At 38.3% G+C, this 14,848-nt stretch overlaps 1 protein-coding gene across 2 annotated transcripts; it reads right to left on the bottom strand.

Annotated features, from left to right (window-relative positions):
• Positions 1 to 66: 66 nt before the first annotated feature.
• On the bottom strand, positions 67 to 13,912 carry LOC109040562 (uncharacterized). 2 transcript variants are annotated; one of them, XM_072305385.1, is made up of 3 exons: positions 13,286 to 13,912; positions 9,584 to 9,858; positions 67 to 4,520 (listed from the first exon to the last, which is right to left on the bottom strand). In XM_072305385.1, exons 1-3 carry the CDS (start codon positions 13,407 to 13,409, stop codon positions 3,252 to 3,254), a joined length of 1,668 nt encoding a protein of 555 aa, XP_072161486.1. In that variant the 5' UTR covers positions 13,410 to 13,912; the 3' UTR covers positions 67 to 3,251. The 2 variants fall into 2 exon arrangements, with proteins under 2 accessions (XP_072161486.1, XP_072161485.1); XM_072305384.1 differs by having other exon boundaries at positions 9,584 to 9,915; positions 13,286 to 13,907.
• Positions 13,913 to 14,848: the final 936 nt, after the last annotated feature.

The raw sequence follows: 14,848 nt of genomic DNA on the forward strand, positions 1-14,848 counted from the left end.
GAATTCTTTTCAATCCCAATTCGGAGATAATTTTATGAGTGTAGTCAAAATTGGCCCCAGGAAATTCTCGCAGGCTAAAATCTTACTGTGACTTCAAATCTAGATTTTGTATTGACTATGAAACATACTCAAAACCCTAACATTATGTTCTTCTTACTTTTGAATCAGTCTCTGAAGAGAAGATTTGACTTCAGATTCCTAAAGGCACAAAAAACTGTCAAGGAAAATCCAAAGTGCTATGTTGATTCGAATTTTGATGGTGGCATTCTTAAATGAGGGTTGTATATCACTACTAGTTAGAAAATAGTACAATGTGTGCGTAAAGAGTTTTCATGATTGTCACTAAGATCTATCAATGCCACCAATCTTTTTGGATCCAACATAGTTGAATATTTTGACAGTAGAACATATTGATGGTGAAACTACGAAATCTAAAAATTCCAATGTAGTATGTTGATCTCCTCGTCAATTTTTTAAAAGAATATTTTTCGACATTTTTGCAGGAAAAAATCAGGGAAGAAGCTTAAAAGAGCTAAAAAAGTCACTGAAAATTTTACCCAAAAACAATGATCGGTTGGACTTGTGTATTTATGCCACAAAGAACCGTGTAACAAAAGTAAAGTTAAAAGGGACGATGTAGCTCAAAAACTTAATGCGTCTAGTTCTTTTTAATTTAATTCATTTTTGCATAGTTCCTCTCAGGATAACAATGGTGTAACTACAGAAATGCATTTCTCGGTTTGCAGTGTTGCAGACTAACTATCATACTATTTTTCTATATGGAAAACTATTACATATAATTTCTAGAAAACTTCAATAGTTTTTCCTTTATATTTCAAGAATATTCTGTGGAAATTTCAAGCCATGATAATGGCTCAGTGTCCTTTAAAGAAATTAAATAGAAGCAAAGATTTTAAAACTCCACACCTGAGATATGCGTTTTTCCAGTTCCATTGTTGATAAATATGTTCAACTCTCCGTCTAAAAAGCAAAATGTAACAAGAAATCTGCTATGTCCCTAACTGCAATACATTTTTTGTTAGTTTCACCATTGATTTATTAGTGTCACTGAGATTGCTTCTACTTTCCCTTGTACCTATAGGCAAATAAGCACCAATTTTTTTAGATTCCTCCGTTGAAGTTTTCAGGGAAGCATGAAAATGCAAAGCAGATCCCTCCATCGAGCAGCAAAAATGTCGCTTAACTTTCACAGTGTCAAACTAGGTAGATGTGTATTGGTTGGAAAGTCCTCTTTTAAAATGTGTTTAATTTCAAAAATGAACGTACTCGCTAACTGATGATTTTATGTACAAATTTACTTAAAATTAACAGAGTTTTGCAAAGAATACAATTATATTTGGACCAAGTTTAACAGAAAGGAACCAAGCCACATCAGCTATTGCCAATTTTAACTGAGCAATTATTTTTTCAAGAGAACGTTTATTCGGATTTCTTTGAAAATTTTAAGGAATTTGCTTCGTACCATGGAGAATTTTCACTGAAAGCACGAAAATCTGCACAACCGTTTTCATGTCAAAAATTAAATTGCCCAATCAAATTTGGCAATAGCTGATGTGGATTGGTTCCTTTCTGTTTAACGCGGTCCATTTGCTTATCTCGTTGCTGAAGTTGAACCAGCCACTCTCACTCAAAAGGAAAACTCGAAGAACCAAAGATTGATCAAGTCGCTCTACCTCCTAATTTTACAGCCTCAAAGTAGCTCATAGTTCTCAAAAGTTTTACTGAAATGAGTGAAGCATTGACACGAAACCAATTAAGAATCCATAGCGTTCATTTTTCCTCAAGAGGAATCTATCTTTTTAACTACAAAGAGATTAGCATTCAAGGACAAATGGACGTATTTCTGTCAAACGGAACTATGTGCATTATGACGTGAACCCTGTTATGCATATATGCTTATGGGTCTCAGGGCTTATGTCTTAATGCACAAAGTTCCGTTTGGCAGAAATACGTCCAAATGAAGAGTGGAAGTTCAAATCCTGGTGATTAAGCTCCATCAGATATTTCTAAGATTGTGCATGGCCTCCCTCACTTTAAAAGTACCCAGAAACCTCTGCTTGATGGACCTTTTATTGAGGAATTTTCTCTTAATTTTGATCTCATTTTCTCCTCTTCTTATGCCACAAAAGCACATGTAAAATTATGCATTCTTCTCTCTTTTATTCTTGGGACACTGGATGTTAAATGAGTAAATTAATAGCACAATCTTCACAACACTTGATGGTGCTCACTAGATTTTGAAATTCCACTTGTCAAATGTGGAACAATTAATTATGTTTAAGTTAAGAAACAATCCAAGATTTGTGCACTTAAGTTTCAAGGCTGGGACTTTCTCATGACACACATGGAGCCTTAAAATTCTTGTGAGGGGTGCATAACAAGTCTGCACTTTGACAAATATATTGCGCACATATTTTTCACTCACTGATGACATGCAGTCATCAGCAGTAAGGAGTTTTCAAGTTTTAATCAGAATTTTAAAAGTTTTAAGAATTGTCTCCAAAATTATTGTACCTAGCATTGAACTGTAGGTCCAAGTCCAATACCACATAGGTCAAACAGGTTCATCAATGGTTCAGTCACCAATGAGTGAGAGTCATAAAAACGTTTAAAACAACCACCCATCCCTTAATCTTGCCAAATCATCACTACCAATGAGATGTCACAAGACCACTTCAAAGCCACCCTGGTAGCAATGGCTCTCAAAAAAATTCTACAAAAAGTTGCGAAAAAAATTGTAAAAAACATGTAAATTTCAAGAGTTCGTAAGTATTAAGTGAAAAAACTTCTAAAGTACTCGTTTCAGGAAACCCTTTTGGGGAATTTTTTTAAATAAATAATAGTGTTACCTAGGTATTTTATTTAAAAGAAAACGTAAAATTTACGTAAAAATCAACAAACTATATCCTCTTTTTTTATGGGCTGAAACTTTTCCTTTTATTCTTTTCTGTTCACTTTTTTTTCCTCGTCTTTGCCTGCAGGAAGTACCAAAAAAAAAAAATTCGTAAATTTTACTTAAAACTTACGTATAAAATTCACTCAAAAGTTTTCCTCATTTTCATGTAAAAGAGGCCCAAAAAGGGTTTCCTGATACGAATATTCCAATAGTTTTTTTACGTAATTTTCAAGTGGTTTTGAAGTTAATTTTAAGTTCTCTTAAAGTTTACGAGTTTTTACAACTTTTCTCAACAGCCACTGCTACTAGGGATTTTTGATTGAATTATATCGTATCAAATTCTCCCAATAAAATTTCTGGATTCCCGAATCATTGATTTACTCAATAAGTCTAGGAAGTCTAAATCATGAGTTTTCTTTCTTCGTTCCTCCTTGGATCGCTTCTTGAATTTCAAACGAATTTTTTTACCGCGCTGTCTTTCTTTATGTTTTTTCCCCTTAATCTGTGCCGTTGATCGAAGATCCGTCTCGAAAGGATCCCAGCTGTAGGAATTTAGAGGGTCCAAATCCTGGGTCACCACGTCCGACAGAATAGAGTGCGGTTCTTTCGTCCTCTTTACACCCGATCTCTCCTTCTGATGGACGCTTCGTAAAAAGTTAATGGTGTCCGGATGTTTTTGCAGATGACTGGAAAAAAAATCAAGCTCAGGGAAAATTACGGTTCGATTATCGCCGTGGGAGTTAGCTCTTTGAATGTGTGATAAAGTTTTTATTAAGTCCCCCGTTGATTCTAGATTGTCAAGATGATGCGAAGGATTCTTATCCTGAACTTGCTCCAAGAGTCTCGAGTAAAGACCCAAAGTTTCCGCAGGTAATCTTGGGGATATTGCAGGCAAAGGAAATTTTTTCTCTGGGAATTCGTGTGAAAGCTCAGCAAGTTCTCTCAATACACTGTCGTGACTTTTAACATCGTGCGATCTGATTCGGGAAGCCCTGTCCAAAAATTCTTTTTTATGATTTCTAAATGGGATGCCTAAGTCAGACTCGGAGGCAGGGAACGAAATATTCATCCCTAATTCATCCGACAGACTAGGGGTGTGTTTGTTGAAGGTTTTTATCAGTGAAATATCATCCAGAATTTCAGCAGCTTTACCAGCTGAGGGACCCTGAGGGTACCTTTTCCCTGCTTTCTGCTCCGTTGTAATATCACTATGGGGGAAATCAGAGGGGTGGAAATGATGGTAAAGCAGAGGGGTTTTGTACTGCTGTGCGTCGGAAAACTTTGATCGTGCCATGTTGAGCGGTAATTTATTGGTAGGCCTCAGAGTCAAGGGGTTTTCCAAGTCGGAAGTTTCTTGGAAGTTGGATCCAGCAATGGTTTCAGGGCCTGTGATATTAGGTTTGTACATGGACAGGAGTTTAAAAATGATGCAGAGAAGTTGGTCACTGGACAAACTTTGGTCGAGAGTGTCCGAAGAGCTTTTTGCAGCATCAAGGGCGGTTTCATCCCTGTAGAGGGCAGCTAAAGTGGGTCTCATCTCGTTCCTTTTCAGCTGACCTAGGTCTCCTGATTTTGCCTCAGTCGGTGAATTCTTTGATGGTGTCTGAATACAAAGTCAAACATAAATGGATTACACTTCGCAATAAGGAATCACTATCTTTGGCTCCTCCATATAAGCGCGTATCTGCATAGGGTGACCAATGGCATAAATGTTGTTTTTAAAAATTGCCAGAAATAGTGGTTCCTTATTGCTAAATGTAATCCAAATAATCATACTCTACAAGATAAAATCATAAGAGTAACACGTAACGCATAATGCCTGACGATCGGATCGCTTCGGGGGTTTGAACCGCAAAGCGGTCAGAGGGCGTATCCCCCTACTTCACGCAAATTTTTATTGCTTCATTTGAAAGTGCCTTAAGAACTGTTTTTGCGGAATTTTCATCTTTTTTCCGGCCATGGGAAATAGTATAAAAATAGATTTAAACGTGAGAAAATGCACCGCCTAGTGACGTCATCTGGCGGCATTTCCCATTTAAACGCATGTATTTTAGCAGATTAGATCATTTTGTCATATCTCCTCCAATAATATTGTTCAATTTATGAACCAAGGGTATCCTCGTGTTCAGCTCACTTTGTGTAGCGTCCATTCAAACACGGAATTCATCAAATTTCAGACACCTGCAAATTCTCCATCGCGCATAGTAAATTGAGATTACATGATTTGCTACAGCATCAGTGTTGCGTGTCTGCCTATACATTAATTGAAGGGGCTCTCGTATTGAAATTACATTGTATTGTATTGCTATTTTGCAATACAATCATCGAAAAAGGTTCACTGAAAAAAAAGTTACGGGCTACATATAGACGTCGCGTCGTTCCAGGCTCTGTGACCGAAAGTTCTGGGTGTTGAAGTCGTAGGTCCAACTGTTCCGGATGGTACACCCGGAACCAGGCTCGGACTGGTCATAAGGCCATTCTGCCATTGGCAGATACGCCTCCTTGGAGCGCCGAAAACGCGCCCCTCTGACAGATAGCAGAATTAGAAGAGAAAAAAAATTACGGTCGAAAAAGTATGCGGAAAATGTATTCAATGAACGGGGAGAAGAGAGGGTAAGGAGTAAAGAAAAGTGCTCGCACGCATTATAGTGGCGAATGGAGGTTCAGGAACTACTTTCTGAAGTGGAAACACTTTTCTGTAATAGCCTGGTAACACGCTCAAATTTCCGTCAAATTCCAATCGAAATGATGACCAAGATGGCGGTCGAGAGTTATCTAGATTGATGAGTAAAATTAATTAAAACAGCGTGTTGATTGAAATAAGCATGAAATAAGCACGGTTGTGTCTGTGTGGAAATCAGATGGAGGATGAGCCCCACAGCTCCATCATCTACCATCAGATTTTTGCAGGCCGCAGAAATTTGATGGTAGATGGTGCGCACCAGTCACCATTTAATCGGAAATTGATGGAAATTTGAGCGTGTAACCAGCACATTAAATTTTCATCTGTTTGTTGACATACAGGCGCTTTATCACCCCTCTCCTTCATCCACCATGTGTAACTTCTTGGAAGCGATGGTCGGTTCGATTTTTAAACGTGCGCCTTTATAAAGCGCCTGAGAAACCTTTATACATATTGTTTCCTCTTGTCGGCCTCCTGAGGTGTAGTGGTTGTAGCGCTAGCTCTATATTCAAGAGGTCTCGGGTTAGACTCCCGGCTAGGCGACCCAAGTTTGTTGGTCTCAAACAACGGTTGCCTCGAGCTGGTACAGAATAGGCGCGGAGGGGGAGGAGCTTTAACTGGAAGCGCAAGGATTACCTCTTGTGTGTTATTTGAAAAAAGTAAAAAAGAAAAAAGAAAATTACTACTGATTTGGACATATCATACCATACTTCAAGCAACTTGACCCCAGCTCATCTCAAATTTCAAAAATAAGAGACACCTAAACGTGGTACAACTATTCGCGCAAGATGGATGTCTACATAGCATATGAAAAATTTAAGACGCGATGGCGTGGGCCGAGCGGCGTGAACTCGCAATGCCGTGCTCTACGCTGCTAGTGAGATTCGGTCTCTCCTATCTTCAGATGTGTTTCTCACGCTCCCCTCAAAGAATCACTACAAATTAAATAAACGGAGCCAACACAATACAGAAATAGAGCAAGGAAAAGGACGCGCATTGCTGACAGCGCGGAGATACAACTATTCGTACTTGATGAATGTCCATGTTGCGTCTGCAAAATTGAAGGCGCGCTAGCGCGAGGCGAGAACTCTCAATGCATCGCTATGCTGTCAGCCCGAGTACTTCTCTCCTATCTTCAACTGAATCAGTGAGTTCGAAACACACCAACTCGGAAAAAAAATTGTTCAGGGAACACCTAAAACTGCGCAGCGGGCGAAGAAGTTAGTTTAAGAAAAACCTTTTTGGTGCCAAAGGACAAGTACTTAGAGACTTTGTAAAGCACCAAGTTGAAAGCGATACACCATGTTTGATGACAGAGAATTAAGCGTTCAAAAATTTCCGAGTTGGTGTTTTCGTTCTCATTGACGCTCAGATACTGATTTTTCATAGTCGGCCCTGAAAAATGTATATTTTTCGACCTGGATAACGCTTGAATATTTATATAACTTGTTGGTGCAAGGTATACTGAACCGAAAAAAGAAAACATTAAAATCGGATGGTCACCCGTTTCCCTTGAAATGGCCAAAAATTGCCATTTCCAGTGAAATACTTCGATTTTTCCCTTTTCCCGTCGCTGTTTCGAGCATTTCCGATTGCAATTTCGAAATTTCCTTTTGCGTGCAGATGCTTCTATCCATGAGTGTTACTAAAACGTAAAAAAGTGAAAATCGAAAAAAAAACCCGAGTTGGTGTGTTTTCGAACTCACTGATTCAACTGTGTTGATACTCGATCCTTTTTTTTTCAGGTTCATGTCTGATTCCTTTATAGGATGGATTTGCAGACCCACAGCTAGAGCTCTCCTGGACCGCAGCTCTTGCTCAGTTCCGTTGAAAATAATGGTGCTTGGATGCGTCTAATAGCTTTAATTTTTTTTTTTTTTTTTTTTTTTTTTTTTTTTTTTTTTTTTTTTTTTTTAAACTTCAAAAGTCTATCGATTACTTCAATACGTTCAAGTTGGCAAATTTTCCTACGTACGATTAATCAACTTTGAACCTGAGAATAGCGTAAACTTGTGTTGCTTTGCCAACATTTTCTGAGCCCCCCCCTTCCCCCCACGTAGGGGGTACGCCCTCCTGGGTCCCTTTAACCAACCAAGGGTCTATACCCTCAGATGAGAGCCAGTCCGACCCTGCCCGGAACTTTCAGCCTCTGAGTCCGGGACGCAGACGGTATGTCTATATAGACCCTGAGTACGGCTTTCATGGCCGGAGTTTTTCTTCAGTGTTTGTTTTTTTTTCGCTTTTTTTCTATTGTGAAATGCTCATCCGTGGCCAAAGTTGGAAACCACGTACCTTCATTGCAATGTTTCATTTGCGCCCCTATTTTATTTTTTCGAAGGAAAGCGAGCCAACTATGTAGCTTGATTCTCATGCAGAATATGCTGGTAACATGGAGGAAAAATCAAGAGAGTTCTCAAGAAATTACGTTCTCCCTCCCGCCCGCCCCCAAAAAAAGCTGGGTCCTCGCCAACGGAGATACGTCCTTTCGTACTTTGTCCATCGTCATTTTTCAAATTTAAGGTATTCATTTCATTGATCGTGTAAAACTGGCTTTCATAGACCACATCAATAGGACTGCATTTTGCAATTAGGAATTATAAATTCTGGCTCTTCTGGAAAAACACATATGTACATAGGGAAACTAATGGCACATACGTCGTTTTTAAACCGGGCTAGAATTTATAGTTCCAAATTGCAAAATGTAGTCCAATAACCAAAGTGCGTATCTCCGTTTGCGACGTTGCAGACTTCCTATCATTTTTTTTTTTCGGAAAACTAGTCAACGCTATTTCGTGAAAACTTCCTCGAGTTTTCGTCTTCGTTTGCCAAATATTATTGATTGATTTCAAGTCATAGAGTTGCCTTGTTTCTCTTCGAAAAAAATGAAGTAAGAGCCAAAATGTTGAAATATCCCAATGGAGAAACGCGTTTTCGCATTCAGGTCATCGAATAAAATCAAAAAATAAAAAAATAAATGCGTGTAAATATTGCAATTTCATCGTAAAAAATTGAATGGACCACTAGACAAGGTACGAATTTCAGCATTCTGATACATGATTCGTAACTAAAATTTCACGTAGAATACGACGCGCCAACGAAAATTACCGAATTCAACTCCTTCCAAAGATATTTAACGATTCTTGATACGTGAATTCAAACCACCGCTCATGAAAACTCAATTCTCTACGTGATTCACATCGCGCGCTGAATGTTATTATGACAGTCTCTGCTGTATAAAAATCTGGCAACCTCAATCTTGACGCTTTGGCTCAGCTATAGCAAATTGCTTACCTATAGTTTGAACAACACATGGTGGAAAATGAACATTGCTCGATTGAGAAGCTTGCTGAAACCGTTGTAGTGAGCGATTTGACTCACGTAGAGCTTTGAGTTTCTTGAGAGCGGGCAGTTCAAATTCCTCGTAACCAATGTGAAATAAAAACGATAATATCTTCGTTAGGAGTTAGTTTCAGTGATTTTCGTTGCGCGAATCGTGTTTTACGTGAAATTCTGGTTAAGAAACATGTATCAGATTGCTTAAATTCGTACCTTGTCTAGTGGTCCATTGTGACTGTATTTAAATACAAATTCTTTTGAATTTTTTTTGTTGCAATATGCCTATCGGGTCGCTTTAAAAGGGCAAGGAAGGCTAGTGTTGGAGACTGTTTTCAAATGGACCGGGTTAAACGGAAAAGAACCGAGTCACATCAGCGATTACCAAATTTAATTGAGCAATTCAATTTTTCACTTGTAAATGGTTGTGCGAATTTTTGTGCAAAGTTCAGTGAATTTCCTGCATAATAGGTACGAAGCAAATTCTTCAACATTTTCAAAGGAATCCGTACAACCGTTCTCTTGTAAATAATTAAAATGCCCGGTTAAATTTGGCAATAGCTGATGTGGCTTAATTCCTTTCTGCTAAACGCAGTACAGTTAATGTTGGGAACTGTGTAAAAATATGATAAGCTAACATGAAAACTTACTGTTGCGTTGGTTGTTCTGAAATCAGGTCTCGTTCCAGAGTGTTTCCCTAGAGAGGAATTGCCGAACAAGGTCTGGCGCAAAAAGTCTAAATCAACTACGCTGCCTCCGTTGACCAAAATTGGATTGGGTAGTATCCGATTTTCTTCGGATAAAACCTGTTTATCGTTGCTTACAGATATAACGATTGGTTTCTCGCCTGCTTTGGTCTGGTAGACCTCATCAGGTGCCATCGCGACATTAAGGGGCTCCAGGTTAAGGTCATTTTTCTGGGCACCTGAAATCAGCACCATTTCAGGCTTCCCTAGCTCTTTCGAGCACTGCTGTTTTAAGTCTGTAAGAGAAACAACATCAAAATTCACCGTAGCTGTTCCCAAATCTCTAGTTTTGTGGTAAAATTTCAAATCTGACGAATATTAGGACTGCATTTTGCAATTTGGAACTATAAATTCCGTCCCGGTTTAAAAACAACGTATGTGCCATTAGTTTCCCTATACACATACGTGTTTTTTCAGATGAGCCAGAATTTATAGCTCCAAATTGCAAAGTGCAGTCCATTAGTGGGACCGCGCTTACCAGGAAGGAGCCAAGTTACATCAGCTATATCCAAATTTAATTTGGCAGTTCATTTTTTGACATGGGAACAGTTGTGCGGATTTTTGGGCAAACTTCAGTGAATTTTCTGCGTAGTACGAAGCAAATTCCCGAAACTTTTCAAAGGAATCTGTTGAAACGTTCTCTTGTAAAAAAAAAAAAAAAAAAAAAACAAAAAAAAACAAATTGCCCAATTAAATTTGGCAATAGCTGATGTGGCTTGGTTCCTTTCTGCCAATGCGGTTCAATTAGACTTCATTTCGCAATGAGGCACTAGGTATTATCTCAAACTCATCCATAAAAGTACTTATTTGCATACGGAAGGTATTACTGAGCAAAAGTCTAAATTTTAAAGAGCTATCGTTAACTTTTAGAACTTGAGAAAATTGATAAACTAGTTTGATCTGGTCAATCTGTTTACATGAAAGTGGAGCATGTGCCCCTCCCCCCCCCCCTCAACACTGCTCAGCAAAAAAAACACACGAAAAATATAGCAGGATAAGTGCAATAATTATGTTAAATTTAATAATAGTCTCATCGATAAGGTTTTCTCTAGTCCTTTACTGTTTTAAAGAAAACTAAAACGGGATACAATTTTTACGTTAAATTTAAAAATATTCTCATCGGGTTTCCTTTTTTTCCTTTCTACTGTTTTAAAGAACGCCCCTCAAGCCCATATTAATATGCCTCGGGGTCCTGAGATCAAACGAGCGAGAATCAATGCGCGGAACTGAGTCCGCCTTCAATCCAGAGGTTATGCAATTCCATCCACTCGGGAGTTAAAATAATTGTATTACACATTCCAATCTGTCTGTGCAGAGAGTTGCGCTTAATCGTGGCACTATCATGATCAGGTAACTGAGAAAATCAGCTTCTCCAAAGATTCCGTCTTTTTCCGAAATTTTCCCTCGAACTCGGATTTCTCCTTGAAGATTTCCCTCCAGTTTCCACATAATTGTCGATAATCATTGAGCAGACTCACAAATTTTTAAGACGAGGATACTATCGGACGGAGGAACTTGACTCCATTCCAAGGTTGCAAAACTGACTTTAACAGTTTAATTTTCCTTTTTTTTTACATAAATATGCTTGTGCAATGGAGATGTTGCATGTGTGAGGAATTTGCGATTTGACTGTTGATTCTTTTGTAAAAGTTCGCGAGAAACACGATGTGGCCACTGGATTTCTCTGAAATCAACTCCAAACTCAAAAGAAGCTCTCAAGTCGAGGTCAACATGGAGGGGATATCCCTCGCTATCCTGAGAGCCCACCTCTACATCAAGACAAACTCTCCATGCTAAGATAGGGACCAAATACATTAGCAGGGTTGCCGTGTTTTCAGTTTTGGAGTCCCCAAATAAAGTGGCAGCCCTGTAAATGTATTTGCTCCCTATCTTAGCATGGAGAGTTTGTCTTGATGTAGAGGTGGACTCTCAGGATAGCGAGGGATAGCCCCTCCATTTTGGCCTTAACTTGAGAGCTTTTTATGAGTTTGGGAGTTGATTTCAGAGAGAACCAGTGGCACCATCGTGTTTCTCGCGAACTTTACATAAGAATCAACAGTCAAATCGCAAATCCCTCACACATGCAACATCTCCATTTTTGTTCAAAATCTTTCTGATTTTTGTATGAGATCTGAAGAAAATCAGTGACATTTTCAGTTAGGAATGCCTGAGATTCTCCCGGTAAAGGCGCGATTTGCGAGAGGAGATTTCGCAACATTGTAATGTTGTTGCGTTTTTTCGCGAGGGGAACGACGAATTCGTCCCTCCTCTGAAGTAAAGGCGTATCTCTGTTTCTACATGAGCCCTGGGAAGCATAGCCAGAAGCGGATCCAGCAATTTGGCAACACCGGGTTTCCTCCATTTAAACCTATGTTAAATAATCGATTCTTGTCAGAGCATCTGGCCGTTCTAAGAATCGATACATTTCCATAGGTTTAAATGGGGAGAAAACAATGTTGCCAATTTGCTGGATCCGCCAATGAGCATAGCGTTATATGGAAAACAGGGCACATGTGGAAATCGAGATACGCTCTTACGTCGCACGGTGGATCGAGTCAATAGGAGAGGTTGGACAAAATTTGGAAACTTTAAAAGCTTATAATCCCAGTTTTACAGAACTTTTAGATTTTGAAAGTGGTTCCATTGATTTCCTCGTGAAATTTCCCTCTGAAAACACCCCATACAGTTTAAAATGTGACGAAATAAACATCAAAATTTGCAGTTTTAGAAAAAAATTTCACGTCCGACCTCTCCGATCGACTCGATCCACCGTGCGGCAGAGGAGCGACGAATTGTTTCATGTTAGAATAAGCAACATGTGATATCCCATACACAATGCAGTATCTTTGATTCGTGAAAACTTGTGCGAATTCAACCCGAGTAGGTACTTACAAGATGAATTTTTCATAAAAATTATCACAGTTTTCCCCGAAGATTGTTAGGCACTTCTCATAAAAATCAGGATATTAAAAAATGCATTTTTTCAGACTTTACAGGAATTGATAGAATTCCCAGGGAATATTCCGTTTAAAACTTATTCTAAAAGCTCGGGACCCCCCTCGCATGTTTAATTCACTTAAATGGAACATGGAGATTAAACAGGCGAGAAAAAGATCCACGTTTTTAAAGTAAGTTTTTAACGTAATATCATGAATTTCTCTTGTTATTGACAGTTTAGCTTTTTCTCTTCGGTATCATCAACTGGATAGCATTTAGCAAAAAGGAACCAGCGCGGTTACAATGTTGTAAAAATGTTGCTTCTTCATAATTATCTATAAAAATCTCTCAGAATGGAAAATAGTTTTTGCTTCCCACCAAAAAATTGTTCATTTTAAAGAAAAATTACTGTGTAAATTTCAGTATCAGTACTGTACATTATATTGAGCGATTTTAAAATAAAAAGAAGAATTGCTCGATTATGAAATTACCGTAATCGCACTGGTTCCTTTTTGTTGAATGCAATCCAACTTTACGAATACTCAGAAACTTTTCCTGTTTTTAAAAATTTAGCATTTTCTCTCAGTTATCACTAACTTCAGGAATACATACATGTGCGCACCTTCAAGAGTTTTAGGCTAATAATGTAGGTTATAGCTCGGAACTTACCGTTTTGAGACTCTTTTTTTCTGCGATCGCCTTGATTCTGTTTCCCGTGTCCAGTGGAAAGTGTCGAACATGAAAACAGACATATTGTCAAAAACGCCCAAGTGAATCCCTTTTTAATTAACATTTAACCTCTCCTTGTCGGCCATGAAAAAACGGTTCCGATACAGAAAAGTAAAGAAGGATACACCGGCGTGCTAAGGAAAAACGCAGTATAAACATTTGAATGTTGCCAAATTTTGTCTGATAAAACATTTATTGTGCAGAGAGGTTATGCATACTTTCACTTGAAAATTTCAGATATTTACGATTGAATTGCGATCAAGATTTTCTGAGGAATCGGAGGAAAACTACTTAAAACCTTCCTGCTGAATTTTTATTTTATAACAGGAAATCTGGCAACGCCTGAAGGTTCATTCGGCGTTGCTCCTTAAAACTTTTTGGAGTGGAAGTGAGAGAAACCACAAGCCTCCAACGGCTCTCAATTATTCTTCTTACTCAAGATATTTGAACAGAGTTGTGCGATTGTTTAATTCATAATCAAAAATTTTGGCTCGCATCAATGACCTCTTATTTCATTCTGCTCTTCCTTAAATACTCCTCAATTTGGTTTCTTCCTTTCGGTGATGTACTAATAACCCCTAAAGTTATATCTACATAAAATTGCAGCTTGTTTCTAAATCCACTCGGAAGGCTGTCTTTTATACAGTTTCGCTCATGTTTATAAAGTCAGCTGTTCAACAAAGTAACGCCATAGACGGCTATGTATTCTCATTGAGTTTAGATTCGGATCGCATTTTGCAAAAAGGAAGCATGAGCATTCCAATGTCACTAAGGTTGTGAAACTTTTTTTACCTTGCAAATATAAACTGATCACATAAAAAAGTTGTATCTTTACTCCCAATAAACTATGAATTCAAGACGAGACTTACTTTTGTACATTTAAATTATTGCATGATTCTAGAATTTTTTTTCAACAAATGTAAGTTAGCACAATCCTAGCAACATTAGAATGCTCATGGTTCCTTCCTGGAAAATGCAATCCAATTGTGAGCAGTGGCGTGACGTGCTTTGCGCTATATCGATTGTTATACCATTTAAACCTATGGAAAAGGATCGATAAACAGGGGGTTCGTAGCGAACACCTTAATAATCGATTCTTTACCATAAGTTTAAATGGCAGAACAATCGATACATCGCAATTTACGCCACGCCACTGATTGTGAGGTGTCCTTTTCAATGTCAAACAAGTACATAGCTCTGTACATTGATGTTAATTGTTAACTCTCAAAAAAGAAAGAAAAAAAATGAAATTGATGGCTTGGGCGGGGGACGGTTGCTCCATGCGGGGCGCGAAAAATCACTTGCTCTTTTGAAAAACAGCGGATGTGGTCTTTTATAAAATCACTGTTTATCGTTGACCATTGCCTTCAAATTTAAAATTCTAAAGTTAATTTTTTAGAGGAGAATTTGCTCTAAATGTTATACTTTCATCCAACCCCATTTGCTGCACTTACATAAAAATACAAAGTTTAAAAAACTTGGAACGAGATTATCTCAAAGCTT

This window comes from Bemisia tabaci, chromosome 10, assembly GCF_918797505.1.
Source record: "Bemisia tabaci chromosome 10, PGI_BMITA_v3".
Taxonomy (NCBI): Eukaryota; Metazoa; Arthropoda; class Insecta; order Hemiptera; family Aleyrodidae; genus Bemisia; species Bemisia tabaci.

Excerpts from the sequence above, each read along its gene's own strand:
- LOC109040562 (XM_072305384.1), bottom strand. The coding sequence starts at position 13,409 with ATGTTAATTAAAAAGGGATTCACTTGGGCGTTTTTGACAATATGTCTG. Across the intron at positions 9,916-13,285 it reads AAAAAAAGAGTCTCAAAACG|ACTTAAAACAGCAGTGCTCG; the intron begins GTAAGTTCCGAG and ends TTTCTCTTACAG. Across the intron at positions 4,521-9,583 it reads TCAGAACAACCAACGCAACA|ACACCATCAAAGAATTCACC; the intron begins GTAAGTTTTCAT and ends CTTTGTATTCAG.